The 22020-nt window shown below is 40.1% G+C and overlaps 1 protein-coding gene across 1 annotated transcript in view; it reads right to left on the bottom strand.

Annotated features, from left to right (window-relative positions):
• The window catches only part of TOX (thymocyte selection associated high mobility group box), a 292415-nt gene extending 278710 nt beyond the window's left edge, over positions 1 to 13705 (bottom strand). The window contains exon 1 of the mRNA XM_069466469.1: positions 13448 to 13705. Coding sequence (XP_069322570.1) covers positions 13448 to 13549 — 102 coding nt within the window. The 5' untranslated portion in view covers positions 13550 to 13705. The remainder of the gene's footprint in view (positions 1 to 13447) is intronic.
• Positions 13706 to 22020: the final 8315 nt, after the last annotated feature.

Below are 22020 nucleotides of genomic sequence, written 5' to 3'. Positions count from 1 at the left end.
TCTTGCCTGAGCTCTCAGTATAAAGTACAAAATAGTCTTCCATAACATTAGAAAATGTCACCCCATACATAGAGCTAAATTTTTAAAATAAAATAGATTTTCTTCCTTAGCATTTTAAAGGTACAGTAGTGCCTTAATACAGCCATCACCCTGTACTACATACCACATTAAGGCTGAAGCATCAACCCGCAATTTGATTATGTTCTAAAATGTGTTGAGATAACATATTATAGCCCAGAACAAAGTTAAGTCCTTATGGGATATCCTAAGGCTATAAAGTCACCATCCTTTCAACATTACCCTACTTATTACTATGGTTATATTTAAAATGACCCTGGCACTAATCTTTTTCTCACCTATTCAAAATGACATAGAAAAGTAGCTATGTGCTAAATTTACAACCCAAGTGCCAAATATTCACATCAAATGAAAAATTATATATGGCATATTCATTATGAATTTTTTTTTTCTGTTTTTTACTTAAGTAAGTTCTTGATAAGTCTGGGGTTATTATAGTCAAAGTTACCTTCCAAAAAAAAAGTTTTACTCCGCTTTAAAATCTCACATGTACTGGGTTTTAGACATCTCAATAAGATAAATGGCAAATCACCACCATTGCATGAATCTTTGACCTTTAAGTTATCAAAAAACCAAGAAGCCATTTTCTATGAAATGAACATTCATATATTTATTAACGCCATTTTACAGTAAGCATTGTATTCTTTCTATTTTTACCAAAATTCAGAAACAATTTTATAAACCTTCCACCTCTCAGAAGTACACTCTTTCTCCCCTCTCCCACCCCAGGTCAGGTTTTTTCTAAAGATTAAAAGTTACAGAAAGGCAACTGGCCTCAGTAAATTTTTCCACTGGCTTACATTTTTTCTTTCTTTTCAAAGTACTCTTAAGGGGGAAAAAAAAAAGAAAGAAAGATAAACACACTTCGTACAGCAAGTGCCATAAGAAAAATATGTTCTGGCAGACTTTTCCCAACTTGTAACTGAAGAGAATTTACATCATCCAAGTATATTATAAGTGCAGAGAGTAAAAGAAAGAAATCTGAAAATAGATTTTTGTTCCACTTTCAAACTCCGAGGCTCAGGGAACACAAGTGTTTCACTTCAGAAATGAGTAACCAATGACTTCAGTACACATACACCTTTCTCCTTTTGGAAAAACTGCACATAAAAGAGCATTTTTTGGCACGGCTGACCTGCAGAGATATGGAGCTAAGCAGAGTCATGAATTCACTCACTCTGATATGCACACATGATACGCAATTAAAATCTCCATTCACATTCCTGCCGGCTTGTCAATCATGAGGAAAGCCTTTTTGACAACATTCAGCGAAGCGTACCAACTAACTGCTCAACAGGAGCTTAAACAGTAACAGCTTTTGTTACTAGCAAGAACGAATTTTTTACCAAGATTGGGTTCAATTTCTAAGAAATCATTATGCTCTGAATTTTCGGGCCTTTCATTAAAAATGAAAATGTGTCAAAAAGATTTTGTATGGCGAGCTATATGATGTCATACCTAGAAAATATGAGATATGTAAAAAATCCTAACCTTTTCATCTGGGGGAATCTTTTTCAACTTTTTTCCCCCCATTTAGAACAATGAACAATGATCTTATAAAGCAGTTTGCTGGGGAGGAACGTGACATTTCCAATTCATTCTAAAATTTTTCAGTAGAATTTTAAAACTTTTAAAATAGAACAGGCACTCTGAACTCAACTCAAAAAGTCTCCGACCAGTTTATAAACCAATGGGAAAGTGACTTTTTTAATCATGAGAAGAATATATAACATGTTAGAAATACTGCATGCATCAAACCTTTCAATTTATGAAGGTCTATAGAAAATATTATGCACATAAATTCTTTCCAGATGAACCCAGAAAGTACTCCGCTCATAACTTAGTTTCTGTTGAACATCTAATCAAAGACTGTGCCCTTCATAATAGCGTATTAGTGTGCTTTAAAGCCATAAATCCATAAAAACAGGGCTCAGTAAAATTGAATACAGGATGCTTGTTAATCTGCTGCTGTGTCTGTTTTGAGCAACTAACCTTGGATTACAAATTTGAAACAAGTTAATACTATCAGATATTGAAATATTTGTCTTCTTACTTATCATGCTCTGTAACTGAGAGAGCAGATGCATCCTGACCATTAACAGTCATGACAAATTGCCTTGCTAATGAACGTTACACACTGAAAGTGCCATAACTGATTAAACTACAATTTCCCACTACCAGATAGAGAGAGAGTTGGGGACTCCAGCAGTGGGTGACTCTGATATTCTGCCAACAGGCCTTCAGGGCACAGTGCGATATTTAGAAAAACACTCTAAATTCCATATGAACATATTCTGAAAGCCTATGTGTATACAACAGGTTTTTAAAGCACATTAGATAAAACAGCTTAGGTTGTAGCTGATGAACCATGAAAAATAGATGTGTTTAACTATTTGGTATCCTTGCAAGTATGTGTTAAAGAATATTCTCTGGTGCGGGTTTCTCTCTCTCTCCTTCCCTTTCCCCGCCCCCAAAACATTGCGTGTGCTTTGCATTTCACATAAAATCTTTCTTTTGTCAGTTCTTTTGTTGGTGCAAAATTGGCAGCAGTTCAAATTCAAAGTACTCCTATTCATTTACTGACCAATGTCATTCTAGTTCACATCAGCCAGAGAGCTAAGCTCTAAAAAACATAAAAGACTTGCTTCACCACTGACGAATAATGTGTACATTTTTACAGAGCTTAAACCTTAATGCTTTCCCTGAAACTAACAATACAGTATATCTTATCATTCCTTTTTCACAAGCAGGCAGCTGCTGAAACGCTTGCCACTTCAAAATATCAATTGCTTGCCAGAGTTGTCCTCAACACACCCTGTCAAACTCATGTATATTGTGCAATGAAAATGGTGCAGGGCTGAAAGCTAGAAATTGTGTCAAATTCTGCTGTAAGGGTATGATGTGCAAAGAACAATGTATGACAACCGTAGAGACTACAAACAATGGCACTGGAGCCAGGGACTTCATAGATCACAACTGCGCCTGTACATATTTTATTGTAGGCATTATATATTTAAAGCATGACAAATGTACCATTGTACATTATGTGCTGCACAAATAGAGGCTCCTCCCACTCGTTTGCCTTTTGCATTTCTCTTGATGATGGAAACATAGTTGAGTTTCATTTCTTTCTCTTCTCTTAAAACATTTAAGGTTCCCAAATCATAAAGGGAAAAAAAACCACACACACGAGGTTATCAAAATGAGTAACAGAAAACAGAAGACAATAATACAAGATGAGAAAATGAGATCTTGTTCACTTAACATTTTGGCTTCTCTCTGAGGACACAAAAGCAAGGATTATCTTAAACACAAACCGAGGGTATGAAGAGAACTACACTATCACTGTGCCTATAAATTGTTGTCTACCTAATTTTAATGCAGATAAGTGCTGGCTTATTGATTTGCACGATTTTCCAGCAAAATGGAAATCCCACGTGAATATGTTCTTTGTGTGCAGAAAATATGGCTTAAGAAGCTTTTACTATTATTGCTTTCCTATGCCAAAAGAACAATTAAGAAAATAATATTTCACTACTGCATCAGGTCTATAAACTAACACCGATTATTTCTGTTTAGATTCTAAATATCCCTTCCCACTTCCCGATTCGCTCTGTTTACTTCAAATTATTCTGGTTATTGAAAAGTTGTTTTTCTTTTAAACATCTCCTTAAATAACAGGTAAAATCTGAAAACATTCTAGTTTTGGTACACACCTATTTAATTATAAAAGAGCTCATGGCTACAACCACCCGACACTAATTCACTCAATGACTGTGGAAATGGAAACATGTTTATGGGAGAAGATTACTATGAATGTATATTAATCTCTTCTACGACCTAGCTTAGGGTACAAAACCTTTATCACACAAGTAGCTTGGAGTGGAATTAACTGACTGGAGGCTAAGGAAAATGAACAGATATGCTTTTAAGGTGTCAATAAATATTTTGGAAAGAGAATAGGTGGTTTAGGTGCTTAGGGGTGCTGACCTTTGCTATGTTGATTAGTGGGACAAAGATGCATTATTAACACACAGCAGCTGTACCTGAACTGCTGCCATGAATATAATAGCCTTTTATAGCCATCAGGGGAGTGAGGTTTATTAACCACTAGACATGATTAGCACATTATGTGAACTTTAGTAGGCAAATTATCTCTTATTGAAATATAATGTTGGTTATAACTAATTGTAAACATGATTTTTAAAACTTCCCAGTGAAAAACTCACATGTTTTACTACGGTTCAGCTCATTATTGGCTGATAATGGCCTACAAAAACATGGTCTATTGTGGGACATACTTACAGGAGTTGAATCTCAAAAGGCAGATTGTGTCACAGAAGGCTGCCTTGAAAATTATTTAGCATTACAAGTTCAGGGATATTAGCATACATGCAAACTTTCTCTCCCTAATTAAGTAAAACTGTTCATGAACTAGAAAAGCTGCTTTGGGATTTTTCTTCCTTTTCATTTCTTTAAGTAGTTCTTAAAAGATTAGTTTTGCAGTAAATTTTTGAGAGTTACCTTGAAAAATAACAGCATAATTTATTTCAAAAAGCTTAATTTTGGGAGAGGAAAGATTATCCCATTAGCCTTAGTAACTGAACATAGCTCTGAGAGTCCATTATGAATAGTCTTTTATGCCCTGGCAGGAAGTCATTAACATAAAATAAATCATTAGCTTTGATATTAAGCTTCTAGTATCTGCAGGTTTCTATGATTAATGTTCATGACTGCATCTGCCAAATGATAAAATATACTTTTTGTTGAAAGGTTATCCAGTCTCTTTATTATTAACATTTCTCTTTATACAATTGTTACTGGCATTTTAGGCTGAGGCATATTGGTATGGAAAAGAAGAACCGGTTTTTACAATGGTATGAAGACGCCAATGCATATAAAACTTTACCCATCATTTTTTAAATCAACCATTTAATTGAGTTAAAAGACTTAAGGAAATCAGGCAGCACACAGATACTCTTTCAATGTAATTGGTCTATCTTTAGACCCAGTTGGCCCATTCGTTAATTAATCTTGCACATTATATTTCGCATCTCTGACCCATATATCAGAGGAAGGCACAGAGAGGCAAAGCTTGCTTCCCTGAAGTCAGGAACTACAAGAGGGCATTTCCCTCTTTCGCAGTTACTCTCCACTTTTATCTTATCTTCTTACAGTGCAAAACAGGCAACAGCCCTCATCAATCGCATCGCTCCTTAGATGCATTGACTCTTAATGTGGAGAGGGAAAAAGGGGCCCCCTGGGGGGCTTCTCAATATCTGAGGGAGGGAGATTACAGACTGTACCTACACATACCCCATTTTCCCAAATTCACCTTTGACCCTCCAGAAAGGTTATCTCTTTAACTCCCTTCCTGAAAGAATCACTAGTCTGCAACTTTTGAAAACACTTTTATTCCACTAGGGTAGCAGAAACAGAAGAAATGGGCTCAGAATATAGTATTTTGCAAAAGTCTACCATTCTTTGAATTTCTGAACATCTTTCACCACAGGATTTCAAAATAATCTACCTCTGTTGCCTCCTTAATTCTCATAAGGCTTCCTTGATACAAATATAAATTATTTTCTCTACTGGATATATGGAAGATAGGGACACAGATGAATTAAAGGTTTTAGTGTCAGAACTTTCACCAGACATAGAACAAAGTCAGACTTCTCAAGAGAATGGAAATCAGAGGGGTAGGAATCATATCCTCTCAGGGTTAGATTTATTTTGCCTAGGGAATAAGTCAACACAGATTTAAGGGCACTCGGGGTTTGTTTGTTTTTTTTTTAAATCTCAAATCTTCAACAAAAAGGAGCCTTTTCTTAAGAAAGGCCTATGGTTTTCCTCAGGAAGACATGGTCTTTAGTCTCATTAGGTTATGACATGTCCAATTAAAGCCCTAACATTCTGAACAGCATCTTTTCCTGTGAAATATGGCTAAGTTTCTTACAAGGGAGTGGTAATTAGGCATTCCTAGTAGCCATGATTTTCTTTGTTGCTGTTGTCCACATTGATGGAGTCTGCCATTTAGGATAAATTCTCATGTATTTATGGCCAGAAATATGTCTAGAACCATGAGAAACATGGAAACACACACTCACACCCAAACACATACATACACACAAATCCACACACATACACATACACACACCAATTCTCTGGCTAGGCAACCCTTTCATAGTGGCCTCAAAGATGTCAATCAAAAGGCATTTCAGGCAAAAGCTGGCATCATCACTACTGTGGATCAGATACAAATAACTTGTAAGACTACACAGTAACCCAAAATACATTCTATTTTCTTGGCCACTGGCAAAGCTTCTTATCAACCAACCATGGCCCTCGTTTAATTAGGAGTCCTTTCAAGACAGTTTCATAAAAGCACATTAACTCAGAAATGAAGAACAATATATACTCGGCTAAAGCAGAACCATTTAAATTTCCCAAGTGAAAAATAGACAAACAGAAAAAAGCATTAATAGTGACCCTGGTTTCATGATTTTTGGTACCATAACTATAGATCGGTGACAATTTTTCATGAGTAAAATGGAAATATGAAGATAACTTTTAAAAGTTAACTTTATAATTTTTCATCAAGTAAGGCAAAAACGTGCCATATATCAAACTAAAGAGGTCTGGGAAAATTCTGATACCGCCTGTTAGGAAAGAGCAGGGGGTTTCTTTCTGGCTCTGCCCTCCCTTCTCTTCTTTTCTGCTGCACCATCAACATCCAAGCACACAGCAATATAATGTTCCCATTTTCAAAATGAATGCTGTAGGGAGAAACATGTTATAACCAGGAAAAGCTCATTCAGGTTAATGTGAATCCCATGTCTCAAAGTATTATGGAAGAACTGCTATAATTAACAGTCTGTTGGCACTTCCATTATAAACCACATTTCTAAGCAGTTTATAACTCAACTGTTTTTAATGAGAAATTGCTCTTCGGGATGAAACTTGGCATGCATGGTTTAAAGCAAAAAATTCTCAAATTCATTAGGGCAGATGTAGGCAGCATCATCTTGGCACTCCAGTTTCCTAGTGGATAGTCCATTTAGCACAATTCACCACCAACCAAGGGGGACCACAGGCTATCTGGTTCTGAAAAGTGCATGTTCAAGGAATAAGATCAATTGAAAATCCATCAATAACTCCAAAGTGGAAGTAAATGAAAGGGAAAAAAGCATTTTTAAAATTGGTAAAATTAACTCCTTTTATAAACATTCAATTTAAACAAACTAGGGAACATCGGAGCATCTAGATTCCTCAGATGGAAGTTTCTTGCAGTCACACAATCTAATAATTTATAGTGAGCTACAATCTTATTTTCTGCTAAAAGTATAAATTTTAGATTCATGGATGTGGGTACATACAATATAAGTTTTCTTCTAAACAACTAATAATATTTTTAAAGTGTAATTGTTAATAGCATTTAGTCAACTCATGATAATTATATTTCAGTTTTGAGACATAAGATACACATCTTACCTTATGACTTCTCAGAAATTTTGAGATTCACATTTAGATAACTAAAGTGTAGGGTGATAACTCATCTAAAACTATTCCCGTTTTAGTTATCTATGTATTTTCAGATGAGAATACATAAGCATGCTAACCCCTGTACTTACTGCAAGTGTAGCCCACCTAACCTACTATCTGCTAACAGAAGATCACAGTCCCATCTTCACAACACTTTGGAGTCTAAACAAAGCTTCCTCACTGAGGAAGGATGTTCAAGTGGCTTATCTTTGAGCTGTAAATACACTGCATAAAATGGGGGAGTGTGGGTGGGGGTCTATGATAGCTTAGAAATATCGGCCATGGTTTTTTCCTCTCAGCATCATATTTAAGTTTTCTAAGTCTATTATTATAATATGGCTCTAAGTCATTCATTGGGATGGGAGGGATGGGGAAATAAAAGCATGATTTGGGATTTTAAAAAGTGGATATGGGCTGGTAGATTCCAATCCAGAAAATAAGAGTCTAGATTACTGCAATATGGATATGTTAACATGATTATGACAATGATGATGGTGAGTAGAAGGTCAAGGCAACCACAACAATGAGTTAAGTGCCTGAGGAGGTAGGAGAGTTCAGATTAGAAGTTCAGACCTCCTAGGATCAGACTAAGATTGAAGAGGAGAGTTACAAGGAAGAGGGTCCTCCTGGGAGTGGGGATGGCTGCAGAGAGGCAGGGAGGTGGGAGATGAGAGGCGCTGGGCACACAGAGGGACCTGCTGCTGAAGGCTGGCTTCAGTGGAGAAACGAAGGATCACCAGTATTTCAGAAATATCCCCACAGTCTTTTCAACTTTCTAGTGTCCTAGCAAAAGGCTGGAGATCATTAGAATAAATCCTCCTTCCCAGCTAAATAAAATTCCCTGCCCCCACCCCCGTTTTTTAAGCTATCTCTTTTGAATTGAGCCTATCACACAAAACATATAACCACTAGAAATAGTCCCACACACCAAAACCAACATTCAACCTAGGCTTGGTACCCAGGAAACCACTAAACTTGGAAATTTCCCTACTTTTTCCAGTTTTAAGTGCTTTACTTCCTTCCACTGTTCTTAATCCCCTTGCAATCACGTCATTTAAAAACAAATCTACAATAAGCATAAAATCAAATATCCAAATATTAGTTCCATTTTTGTAACTAAGCAACATGTCAATATTCTCCTTAATACATCACTTAGTAACTTTTAAACTATATGATAAACTGTGAGAATACTAAACCACATTTTTTTATGTTAAAAATAACATCAGATCTCTCCAGAGCTCATAACTATAATTTTTTTGGCATAGACATTTAAAATTGGAATTTGTAATACTGAAATACCCCATAAAGTCAAGATAACTACATTTGAGGTTTTTGTGCGATATCTGATTTAGTGGCCAAAACCATGATTGTTTAGTTTATGATCTTTCTTGCCTATGCATTTATTTAAACCTATTTAAAGACCTCAAAACTTGTAAAAGGTGCCAGCCAATAAAATTCCTAGGGGAGTTTTAATTATACAAATAAATGTATGAAGTATCAACTATGAATTTCCCAAAGTAGAAGTTACGGAGGTGGACAGAGAACTAATCAAGCATGATGCTCTAAATTGCTTATTACCCTCCCCCTCCTCCTCTGCCTCCTCCCCCCTCCACCTCTCTCTCCCCCTCCTCCTTCCATCCTCTTTCCTTTCCTTACATTTATTAATCAAAATAGGAACAATGACTCCATCTTAATGGGGCTTGCAAATTCTGTATTTTAGATGTGATGAGTACTACCACAATGAAGTACAATACATAATACACTCTAAATAGGAAAATAAGCTCGAAAAGATTTTACAGAGACTATAATTAGTCTCGTTATTCTCAAAAGTTATCAAACGTCTAATGTTTGCCCTGATATTTTCTAGCAGAGTTCATCACAAATGGGTCCTTCCCCTGGTGTTTATATGGAAAAAGTATACACTGTCCCTCTCATTTCAATGATAAACATCGAATATTCCAAATGTCCATTATTCTTTACTCCATATGTCACAAGTATCAGGCATGAGTTTGTGTTTTGGACTTCCCTGTTTCTAAATTAACCAAAGAAAGATTCAGGACATAATTCCGCAAAGGCAACCACTGAGCATAGTAAAGCCCATTATTTCCCCTCCCACTGCCGGCCGAGGTCACCATCCCTGTCATTAGCCATGTCATAACATAATTGTATTACTACTCCTTATGTGGGCAGACACTGAGCAATAACTGAACACATCATATCATTGTAAAAATGAAAAAGAGCCCTTTCTTTGTCCTATTTTAGCATAAAATCAGTGAAAACAATCTTTGGAAATGACATTGCACTAAGAAACTGAAAGGAACTGTTATTACTGTGTAGGTATAGATTTAAACTGATGATCTGACATCTTCAACTAGAACAAAAAATAGGACTATATTTTACTACTGAACTCCAATTGTAAGCTCATTTAACCTAATTTCTTTTGGTAGCATTCAGCTCAATGAAGGGATACACTGTTACTTAAAATAGTCTAATTAGATGAAACTCCACTATGGTATCCATCTTTCAATGTCTGAAATATAACCATGCTGTAAGTTTCAAAAGGGGAACACTGTTACCTCTAGCTTACATACGTCTGTCCAGTCTATGAGCTACACTGCTATTTCAAAGGCTGACCTATATACAGCAACATGCCATCCGTTCTGGCTGTTTGTATAAGAGATGCCTCGCACACTTGCCATTACCATCATTCGCATTGTTTCTGCAATGGGCTATGTACAAATGGAGGCCAGTTTGCACAGTGATATGTTCATAATGTAATGTGCTCTTACAATAGAGCAATGCTAGATAAACTGTTTCAAAAAATGCCTCCTACAGAGTTTATTAACTGAAAAATGTAAGTAGTGTTTTGGCAATCTATAGAGCAGCAGTGCTGGAAAGTGTCAGCAGAGTAAAACAATCACATTTTAGTTTAGAAAAGCTTCAGGAAGAGGATATTCATTTTCTCCATTAGGATCTCTTCTGACATTTGAAAAAAATGTCACTGGGAAACTATAGTTACAGTATCAGGACACTAAAACACACAAAGATACTGGTTCCGCTGGGATTTAGCACACCAACTTTAAATAGCAAAGTGTTGACAGGTTTAAAATAAAGATAATTAGTAATTTATGATCTTATCACCCTATTAAAAACAAATCACCTGACAAAGTGACTGTTATTTGTAATAAACTACACATTCATTACACCTCGGAAGAAGACAAGGTTTACTTTGCAGTCCTGTTTCTTTTGAGGATGTCTGATCCAACTTGTTTTTACTAAATGTACGTACAGATTTCTTACTTCACCTCTTCCAAACTTCTGTCCTTCTTCCATCTCCCTGCAAATCCACTTGAGTCATTGCAAAAATGAATGCTAGCGGACTACATTCTAAGCAGCTAAAATCATTGAGCTAGACAGAAATTGTGTACCAATGCTAATCATGGTGGAGTAGAAAACTCAAGTGCCTGGGCTTTGTGGGGCCTGGAAAACTACCCAGTACATTTAATATAATCAGAGATCAGTGACAAATATATTCGATGGACTGCTCCATGGAGATGGGTCAGGGAAGGTGTACATGGAGAAACATTTCCATGAAGTCTTTTCCTACTAGAAACATGTCTTATGACTTTGCATTTTTAAAAATCTATTATTCCTTGGATAAGTTAAATAGAAGACTCGCAACTAGTCTATAGAAAGGGTGGCTAATTTGCATTTAAAAAGAACAGTTTGCTTCTTATACATGGGGTGACTTAAAAGGAACTTCAATGAGCTAGTAAAGAAATTCTGAAGACTTTCTAAATTAATTTATTCAATTCACAGCACAACCCACTAAAATTATTTAAAGCACTTAATTGGAAAATGATTTAATATATTGAAGTAATTCCTGATTTTCCAAAGCATTTAACTTTTAAATTAAATCTGACCTTACTATCACAAGAATGACGAGTGAAATGTGTATCCAAGTCATTACCTTCTTTTTGGAGCTTAAAATCACTGATAAATTTAATAAGATTTGTCCAGTTTCATTGCCCAAATGGTTCTGAGCTTTTGGTTCCGGTGACTACTGCAGGATATGTCCACTCTCCAAGAAAGGACTGCTACTTTATTTTATTTTATTGTTTTTTTAGTAATAGTATTGGTGTCATAAGCAAAATAAGACGTAACACAAATACTTGAGCGTAAAGGCAAAGCGGATTTTAGACTAAACGAACGACGTTCCCAGGAAATAACGAAACTTCATCACACAAACTCCTCTGCTCCTGCCGAAGTTGCCCCGCACCTTTCAACTCGCCCCTAGGTAAAGGATTCCCCGTGTGATGAAAGCCGTTCTGCCTCGCCCATGACAAGCTTTCCCTCTTTTCTAACTCGCCTAAACACCACCGGCACACACTACAGCCCTGTGAGTTGGTCTTGCACTGCAGACAGCGCAGGGAAGGGTGTGTGTGTATGTGTGTGTGTTAGGATTGTCCAAGACTCAAAGCTGCGAGTCGGTCTCATAGAGGGGAGCGCAGGGGCTGGGAATGCAGCACGCTAAATACCTCTGTATCACGTAAAAAAGCTGTTTGGTGATGACTGGCCACCAGGCAAACGCTGGGAGTCCCAAGATTTTTCCCGTGGAATACACCCAGGGGTCGACATGGAAGTGCCTGCAGGGGCTGTGACTCTCAGGCGGATTTATCACCAAGCTGAGAGCTGGGCATCTAAAAGGTCCGCCCAGAGTTTCAGAGAACTCAATTCTCCCCGCCAACGTTCATCCGGCGGGACTGCTTAGACACGTCCAACAAGCCCGAGGCAGGGACAGTCGTAGCCCTGCAGCTTCTCTGAGGGACCAGTTCCTGTCTGGCCGCCTCCTCGCGGATAAGAATTCGAGAAGCCAGGAGAGTCACCCCTTCCCTAGGTATCCTTTGACTGTCCTATCCGGGGACCCAGCAGAACTCTGCCGCAGCCTCAGCTGGCGCCTCACCTCCGGGTCAGCAGCATAGTCCGCCTCACCCCGGTCTCCCGCGGCCCAGGCACCCGGGGTCAGCGGGCCGTGGACCCTCTGTAGTACGGGACCCAGTACCGGACCCTGCCCCAACCCTGTGCCGACTGAGAGAGCTTTGGACTTGAACGCGACGTGCTCGCTCGGCTCCCAACAAACTTGCAGTCTCCGCACGCACCCCCAAAACTGGAGCTAGTCCCCAAACGGTGACCCGGCTACTGCACAGTCCCCTAGCCCGCGGACCAGTTTCCGGACCCGAGGCTCGGCTGCCCGAACCGGTTTGGGAAAACAAAAGAGTTGTGGAGCAGTTTTCCAGGTGGGGGGTAGGGGCGCCTCCAGGGTCCCTGCACCCCAACTCCCGGCTGCTCCCCTGGCAACTAATCTCGGGCAGGGAAGCAGTGCCACGAGCCTCCACTGCCCGGGAGAGGGAGGGAGGGAGAAGAGGGAACTGGGAAATAAACTGAATTCTCTTCCTCTGCCTCCGTTCCTGGACCCCAGACACACCCCCAAAGTATTCCGTGGTTTTCTCTTATTATTTTTTTAAACGCCCCCCGGCAAACCTAGGCAGGGATCCTTAGTCACAAACAGCAGGAAGGAAAGAATCCGAGCAAATCGTGTCACTTTCCGCACAATCGCGGTGTTTGGCAAACCCCCGGAGCTACTCCACAATATTTACTACCCGAGCGCACGCAGGGCTGCCGCCGGCTGCGAGCCGAGCGCGCCCGGGACCGGCCTCCGCCAAGCCGGCCCCGTCCACCGAGCGGCCCCGCTGCGGCCCGGCCGCCGCCGCCCCCCTCCCGGGATCAAGCAGCGAGAACATCGTGGAAACAAAAGCAGAGCGTTCACCTTGTTGCAATAGTAGGGGTCCAGGCAGGGAGAAGGTCCCAGACAGGGAGCGTCGGGCGCAGCGGCGGGCTGGGCTGGAGGTGGATAAAATCTTACGTCCATTTCACTCTCACATCAAGCAACTCCTTTTCTTTTCCTTTTTAAAAAAGTGTTCAGCAAAACAAGCTTAGACGGAACAGAGAGAGGTGTCTGGGCTCAGGAGTAAAAGAAACACCTTCCTTCCCTCACATCCGTTTGTGGTTTGTTTAAGAAGAAGAGGAGAAAAAAAAAAAAAAGAAAAAGAAAAAAAAAAAAAGAGGGGGGAAAAGCGCTCAACTCTCCCCCAAGCCGCGGCGCGCACCCGTCGGCGCCGAGCGCGCAGCCTGCTCCGCCGCCGCCTCTCGGTCCCGCCGCCGCCGCCGCCGCCGCCGGGCAGGTAACTTCATGCGCTCATTGTCCCCCCGCCCGCCCCCCCATCCCCGCCTCCCGCGCCCCTCGCCGCCCGGCACACGCGCTCGGGCTCTAGGTACTGGGCGTTTTATTGAAGACTCTGAGTTACTCTGATGGTAGTTTATGTTTTCCACCTTGGAGGCCCGGGATGGGGGTGGGGGGAGGAATCAAGAGGGGACAGGGCAGGAGGGGGGCGAGCGCCCCGGGTCGGGCGGGGTGGGCAGCGCGGCGGGACTCGGGCTGCTGGCGGCCCAATGGCTGCTGCTCGCGGCCGGGGCCGGAGGAGGGAGGAGCGGAGGAGGAGGAGAAGGAGGAGAGCGCGGCCCGGCCGGGGTGGTAGCGGCGGGACCCCGGGGAGTCTCCGCCGAGCCCAAGCCGCGCTCCTCGGGGCCAGTGCGTCGCACACAAAGGGGCTGGCGAGCCCGATTCATCAGCTGCCTCGGGGCACAGTGGGGAGCGCGCAGCGAGGGGGCGCTGTGGCGCACCCCACCCGCAGCCCCGCCCCCGGGCCCGCCCTGGCCCCACCCCGCTCCGCTGCCGTCCCCACCCCTGTCTCTGAGCCCCCTCGCACCCTCTCCGCGGCCGCCCCCACCCCTGTCACTGCGCCCCCGCCCGATACTCCCGGCCGGTAGTGGAGGTGACTTTTCTGCGCATCGCTGCTCCTGGGGGCCGAGAACCCGCAGGGAGCGCAGCCGTCTGCGCGCTGTGAGTGGGCCACTGTCCTAGGGACCCGCGCCGCCCGCAGGGGGGTGGGTGGACTGTAAGAGTCGCCCCCGTTCTGTTTCTCTCCCGCGCCTCCAGCCCGCACCTCTCCGTGACCCGTACCCCACTGGAGGGTTTGCGAGGGCTGAGGCTGCCTTGCGCACTCACAAAATCCGTAGGAGGGATTCGAAGGGTAAATAAGGAAACAATTATCAGCACATGATCAGGCTAGAGGGAAAACATATGGGTTTGCTAGTTGACCTTCATGGGATTCTTCTCTTTTTATAGCTGGACGCTCAATCATGCTCTTGGCGGGCCCGGGAAGACCTGGAGTCCGCCTCCCCTTTTCTGCGGTCCGTAAGTGGGATGAGGAAACCGCCAGTCGTGTTTTCCCGCTTTGCCTCCTCATCCCCAAAACTCGAAACTTGGTGTCTCCTGGTGGCTGGGACAGTTTAGGATCTCTTGGCTGTGGTCCGACATTTGTTCCTGGGGCCAGTGACCTTGGTGGGAAGTCCAAGTAGGAGTGGGCAATATTTACCTTGTCAGGAGAGAGCAGCCTGGCACCGTGGGGCCAAGACCCTCCCAGCAAAGGTGCCTGGAAGCTCTTCCTCTGTTCCACTTGTTTCTGGAATCAAGGATACTGAGAACCTAGTGCTACTCCACCCCACTCTGGTACACGTTGATTGCCAACTGGTCGGTGCAACCTTCCCATAGCTATGTCCCTTCCCCTGCAATTGAGAGCACCAAATAGAAACAGAGACCTGGGGGGAATCTAAGACTGTATAGGAAATGGTAAAATTAACATTGCTAAGCGTCTTGTCTATGTAAGTTTCCTTCAGGAACCTTGTGTTATGCATTGCTTTGTACTCCTTACAGCTCTTTCTCTTTCTCTCCAGCCATTGCCTTTCTTTCTTCCCGTTATCATTTTTGTACACAGCAAAAATGTAGCTTTCATCCCACCTTCTAGATTGACATGGTGGAGGTGGGGGTGAGAAGAAGGGGCAAGTGAAGAACAAAGAATCCCTCTCCACATTCAGGAGTCCTTCAAGGCACAAAATAAGTAAGAAAATGTGTTCTTCCTCCTAATAAAGATCTTTATAATAAAATTTAAATGAAGTTTTGTGATTTATAACATCAGCTTTCAAAATTCAATTGTAGATTCTAAAATATGCCTATATGTATTTCCTTCCACAGTAATAATAATCACAAGCCTTTTAGATTCAAATTAAATATTCCTAAACTTAAATTTCTGTCATCAATCTAACATTTATTAGCAATATATTACATCATTTCAAAACTTGGTTTTTAAAAATTGTATTAGAATCCATAATTGATTTGTGTGATGGCCTGGGAACCTCAGGAAGATGAAATGAAAGGGTTCAGGGCTGGAACAATAACATTATCAGCATCTTGACACCTGGGAGATGATGGCGTCTCCCCATTTGCTCTCAAGGACTACTACTTTTCTCTACCCTGAGGGAAAACCCAAATGCATGCGACCTACAATTCCTGTACTTAATCAGGGCCTGGTTTCTCCCATGTGGAGTAGGTGCAGTCAAAGCAGCATGTCTGTGTGTGGTGTGGTGTGATGAGTAGGACTATGAGCTGTTGAAAAAAAAAATCTCTTAACTCTAGTCACTTGTACATAGAAAGTAGACCATGAAGGTCATCTCGGTGTAATCTGAAAAAATACTTCTTTTATAACATCCAAGGCCCATCAGAAACTCAATGGATATATTTCTACCAAAAAAAACTTGGGAAAGTTGAACGTCTAAACCTCTGAGTGAATCTTATTAATTTAGAAAATAGAGCAGTACTTGTATTACTTTTCAGTTCCTAGGACATTCAGCTCCATATCCTGGCTAAATAAAATACTCATTTATTTGTCCATTCATTCATTCATTTGTATATTATTCACCAGCTAGATTAGTGAAAAGCACTAATACTGTGTACTATGTATAGGTATGAAATATAAAAACAAATTGCTGAAAATAGTTTCTGCTCTAGATGAGTGTATAGTCTTCTAGAGTAGTCTTTTCCAACCTTGTCTGGTCAGTGGAGTCTCTTAGCAGTTTTTAAAAATACTTATGCCAGGGCCTCACCTGCATAGATTCTGATTAAATTCATTTTGGGTAGGGCCTGTGCATAGGAATTTTTATAAACTCCCCAGTGGTTTTAATTTTCAGGAAATATTGAGAACTACTGGTCTAGAGGAAAAGATGAAGTAGGCACAAAGGAAATGTTAAAAGCATGAAATCTTAGCAAATAGGCTGGATTGTTGTTTTGTGTTGGTACTTACAAGAGAACATTAAGGATCACCATTCCCAGCACCCCGTCTTCTCACTGCCCTTTTAGAGAAGGAGTTTGGCAATCTACCCAGTTACTCCAAGTAAACATGTATGAATTAACTGTATAGGTCCAGGTTACAACTTACTCCTCTGAACTAGGAACTGTTTATATTGTAATTATCAGAAAATGCCCGCAAAGAAAACATCTCCTTGCTAGTACTGTTGTAAAACCATCAATACCTACAACTTATGAAATGCCTACTATGTCCTAGACCTGGTCCTGATTTCTTTACATTTAGTTTAACTGTCTCATTTAATTTTACAGATGACATTGGAAAGCGTAATGAGTAATTACAAACCATACTGAACATTTGACTTTGTTGCCTCAACATGGCCCATCTTCATTTTAATTACAGTTTCACAAATTTTTGTGTTTTCAAATTTGCAGTTGTTTTCACTGATCACGTTTTATGTTTACTGATTCTTCGTATTATGTAGGTAAGTCCTAAATCTTGTAATAATGTCTCCAAATCACATACAGAATGTGTTACTTTGGGAAAACAGCCTCTAGACAGTTAATCCTACCTGTGATTTATGAGAGTCTTATACAAATCATTCAACAAAAAAATGGCACTTCCAGACAGGCATTTTTTTGTTAGATTTTGGAGTTAGTTTTCTTCAAGGGTGGAAGCCCTCTATAGATAGAATATGAGAATGAAACAACATATAGAGGGATTGATTTTAGAAATGCCAAATATAAAAACTAAAATCAAAGAATGCCATACTGTATAAATGAATTAATATTCAGTTCTTCACTGGCTTCTTATTTAAGGGTGAATTTTTCAGAGATAGCCAATGCCATAATTTTTTGAGTGTTAAGAAAGCCTCATTCTTTAAAAATACCATTCATTTGGCACCTCGTATGGGCCACCTTGTATCATAAGGCATCTTGTAATGCGTGTGTATACAGGTTTACCTTCCCAACAAGGTTGTAGGGTGAAGTAGCTATACTTGTTTCTTTAGAACCTAACCAATACTGAGTCCTGCATATTTTAAAAATTCAAAAAGCATCATTAATAGTTTTGATGGGAAATGTTTTCATTTTCTCAATTTACCAGTTAGAATTTACTGTTGTCCAGGGTTACTTACCAGGTTTCTAAAGTAATTTAAATGTAAAATAGAATGATATGCAATAAGTTATATCCAGCAATAGAAGAACACAGAGTACTGAAGTTTATTTCCTGGAGAGACTAGTGAGAAATGACTAGATTGTAAGTCTTTCAACCAGAAAATAAAGGATTTCAGAATGATGAGGAAAGTTTGAAGGAAATGATACAGGGTCCACACATAGCTCACATGGTACTAAATGACTCATAAAATGCAGTATTTTTTACATAATTTTGGAAGTGTGCCATGCTTGTACATCTCACCATTGAGTGTGGTACAGTACTTTGATCTTTAACAATACACAACATTTGTGGCATAATAGCTATAATAGGACTATTCAGCTATTTTACACGGCAATAATCCAGTCCTCTCTCATCAGGATAAACTGTGAGGACAAATCCTTTCAAAATCAGAATTAGTTCCTTGTAGAAGAGTGAGGCTACAATTATCCCTTAAATAGGAGCAGCTGCAACATGGTATCGGCCTGGAGCGTGGCAGTGAAGTGTTTTTCCAATGCAATTAAATGGATTTTTTAATGCAAACTAATATTCTATAAAAAGTCAATTGGAAAGGGAGTAGGTGTGGAATTGCTGAGATGAAAGGAACAATCATTTTGCTTACCTGAGTTAATATCCTGCCTTAGTAAATGCTATTTTGGTGAAAATAGATAATCAAGGCTCATATTTTCCCTAAGAAATGGGGCCCAAAAGGGAACTGGAGTAATACAAAGGAAAGATAATTCTGGTTTCTCTGAACACTCTATGACTTATTTTTAAATGTATTCATAGCTATGTTTTGCTATTGTTGTTTTCCGAAAAGGTACAATGAGTCAACAGCAACATTTCAATTTAGAAAGGAAAGGTAATACTCGGGTGGAAAAACAAAAGATAACTCATAGGACTTAGACTAGTCAGCACCTATGTCCAGAGTGAGACAAAGAGGGTTGGGAACTTAGTTTCTTTTTACAGAGATGGTTAAAGGATTGGAAATAATACCCGTAAGAAAGATTAAGACACCTGTCTAGGGAGGGAATACTGAGAGGCAATGTAATGTCTTCAAATCGTGTACATCTGGAGTTCTCCCACAAGCGACAGGGGAAGAACACCTCCATCAAAGAACAACATGAGGAATTGGAGGATGTAGTCACACATGCAAATAATTTTCCCCAGTGTGATCTTGAACGTATTGCCAAAGGAGAGTTGTAGGCTCTCCAGAGGACTGATTTTAAAATCTCTGCAACCAAAGAAGGCTTGGCAAGTCACCTGTGCACCCACTGACACCTTCTTGAAATATATAAGACTGACTGGGCAGAGGGTTGGAACTTAGTCCAAATTATCTAAAGGACTTCGGTGCTCATAAATTTTGGATAACATACAATGCAGTTCATCTAAACAATGAGCCAAAGAATCTGTTGTAGTCCCTTGATGCCTAAAAATGCTTTCTTTTGCATTAGGTCTTATTCCTGAATATTTTCAAGGACTTTGGTTACACATAAAAAATAACAAACATCTGATTTTGCAGGTAAAATTTAAGATATGACATAAAACTAGCAATTAAAGTAATTAATACATTTTTAGAAGTTACTTTTGTAAAAGGATAGGCTCACATGATAGTAATAGCCTTTTCAGATGATCTCAGAGCCAAAGATGAAACAAAATGCTTCCACCTGCCTTACTATATAATATATTTTAATGTGAAGCCTTCACTAATTTGAAATTCACACAATTTTAAGACAATTCCCCAGCTTCCCACTCAGGTTGATAGTTGCTGCTGGCGTCCCACTCCTCCCATGCAGTCTTCCAGGGTTGATTAGGTAAATATGACTTTGCATTCCCCTACCAGATCTCCCCCAAGAGTAGGTACTCACTGTTTCCTTCCACTAAAAATCCATTTATGCTTGACCTTATAATCATAATGTGATTGTCTGTCTACCAACGTATTGCTTTAACATTTCCATTTTCTTCCTAATGACTTTTAAATATGCCTTTCTGTATTAATGTGTCTGATACTGATTTTTAAGTTCCTAGAGAGAAAGGACAGAATCTCTTTGAGTAGGAGTTCTGGCCCCCACATATCATCAGTTTCTCAAAAATTACTCTTTGCAAGAAGACAACTGCTCTGAATTGTGTCCCTCCTCCCCTGCCCCATTTCAATTCATATGTTGAAGCCCCAGCCTCTGATATGATGATATTTGGAGATGGGGCCTTTGAGAGATAATTAGGTGTAGATGAGGTCACGAGGATGGGGCCACCATGATGGGATTATTGCCCTTAGTCTTTCTCTCCCTGACATGTGAGGGCACAGTGAGAAGGTGGCCTTCTACAAGCCAGGAAGAGAACCCTCAGCAGGAACACATTATGCTGGCATCTTGATCTTGGACTTCCAGCCTCCATCCAGAACTGTGAGAAAATAAATTCCTGTTGTTTAAACCACCCAGTCTATGATATTTTGTTATAAGAGCCCAAGCTGACTAAGACAACAACTTAACTTAGCAAATTTATCCTTGGTCTCAGAAAGAGTTAATTTAGGAAGCTACTCATACAAATGTAATTTGTGACAATATGTAAATACATCCACATATTTAAGGCATCTTGGAAATAGTTACAGTAATCTTATATTCTCTATGGTGCCACATCTGTATTGTTGTAGTCTAACATCACTTCTAGTTAAAGTAACTATGAAGTATGTCTAGTGGTGTAATTAACAATACAACCATACTTGTTAGTTGGTGGTGTTCCTCCCCCTCTTCCTTCCCTTCCCTCTCCTTCTTGGCTGTTTTACTCATTTATGTTTTCTTTCTTTTCCTTTTTTTCCCTTTGGAGACAGTCTTGCTATGTTGCCCAGGCTGGTCTCAAACCCCTAGGCTCAAGTGATCCTCCGGCCTCAGCTTTCCCAATAGCTGGGACTACAGGTGTACCACCATGCCCAGCTTGCCCACTTATGTTTTCTGTGTGGCCTCTAAATGCATTTGTAATCTCTGCAACAGAAATTAGCCAGAGAATGAACAGAAAAAAAACAGTACTTAAGCCAAGGGAAGAGCATGAACAGAGTCAATCTTTAAAGACAGAGAAAAGTTTGGGAACAACCAAAATAATTGGACATTTGTTGTAGTTTTTAATGCACCAAGATGCAGATAGGGGAAGGATGGATGTCTCACAGCAGCAGTGAGAGGAGATGTAAGAGCTTGTTCAGATCGTTGAAACTTTGTGTGTCTTAACTGAAGAGCTGAACTTTACCATAATGGAGCTGAGGAGTATTGAAGGGCTTTAATATAGGAACTGACTTTGATATGTTTGTATTATAATATTTTATGGACAATGGAATTTTCACATACTATTTCTGTTGCAGTAAGGATTCTGTAAGCAATTACAGGAGGTATTTATTATAGAAGGAGAGACCAGATATACCTTTTTCTGAGGTTTTGTTACTCTGTTAATCTACTATAGTAACTATAGTATAAATATACTTAGAAAAATATTTAATTGCACATTGTGAACCTCTGTGATCTACCTCATATTTTGCAACCTCAAAATCTCCCTCCTCTCAGTCCCAACCTCAGCATCTTCAATTATAGAAAACTACTTGGACAGGATCATAGCCCCTTAATTGCAATTCTGAAATTCAAAAAACTCTGAAAACTTAAAGCTGCTTTGTGACACATTGGCAGCAAAACCTAGAGGCTTCATCTAATCTGAACTGACAAGAGGCTCTGTACAGAATTTATTGATCCTACTCAATGAATATTCATATGTGTTGCTACAGAAATATTACTGTGTTTGATTATGGGGGACTAATTAAATCTCACGTTAAATGGAGTTTATGTAATATACTGTAAAACCTTCCAAAAATTAAAAAAAGTATGTATGAATTTCAAAACACATTTGGCCTGTAGGGTGTCAAATAAGGGATTATGGACCTGTAGTTGTAGTAACCTAAACTCACCATGACTTATTTTGAAGCAGAGGAATAATTTGTCTACAATAAAAT

The sequence above is a fragment of the Eulemur rufifrons genome, chromosome 3 (assembly GCF_041146395.1).
Source record: "Eulemur rufifrons isolate Redbay chromosome 3, OSU_ERuf_1, whole genome shotgun sequence".
Lineage (NCBI taxonomy): Eukaryota > Metazoa > Chordata > Mammalia > Primates > Lemuridae > Eulemur > Eulemur rufifrons.
This window is presented reverse-complemented; position numbering and strand designations above follow the sequence as displayed.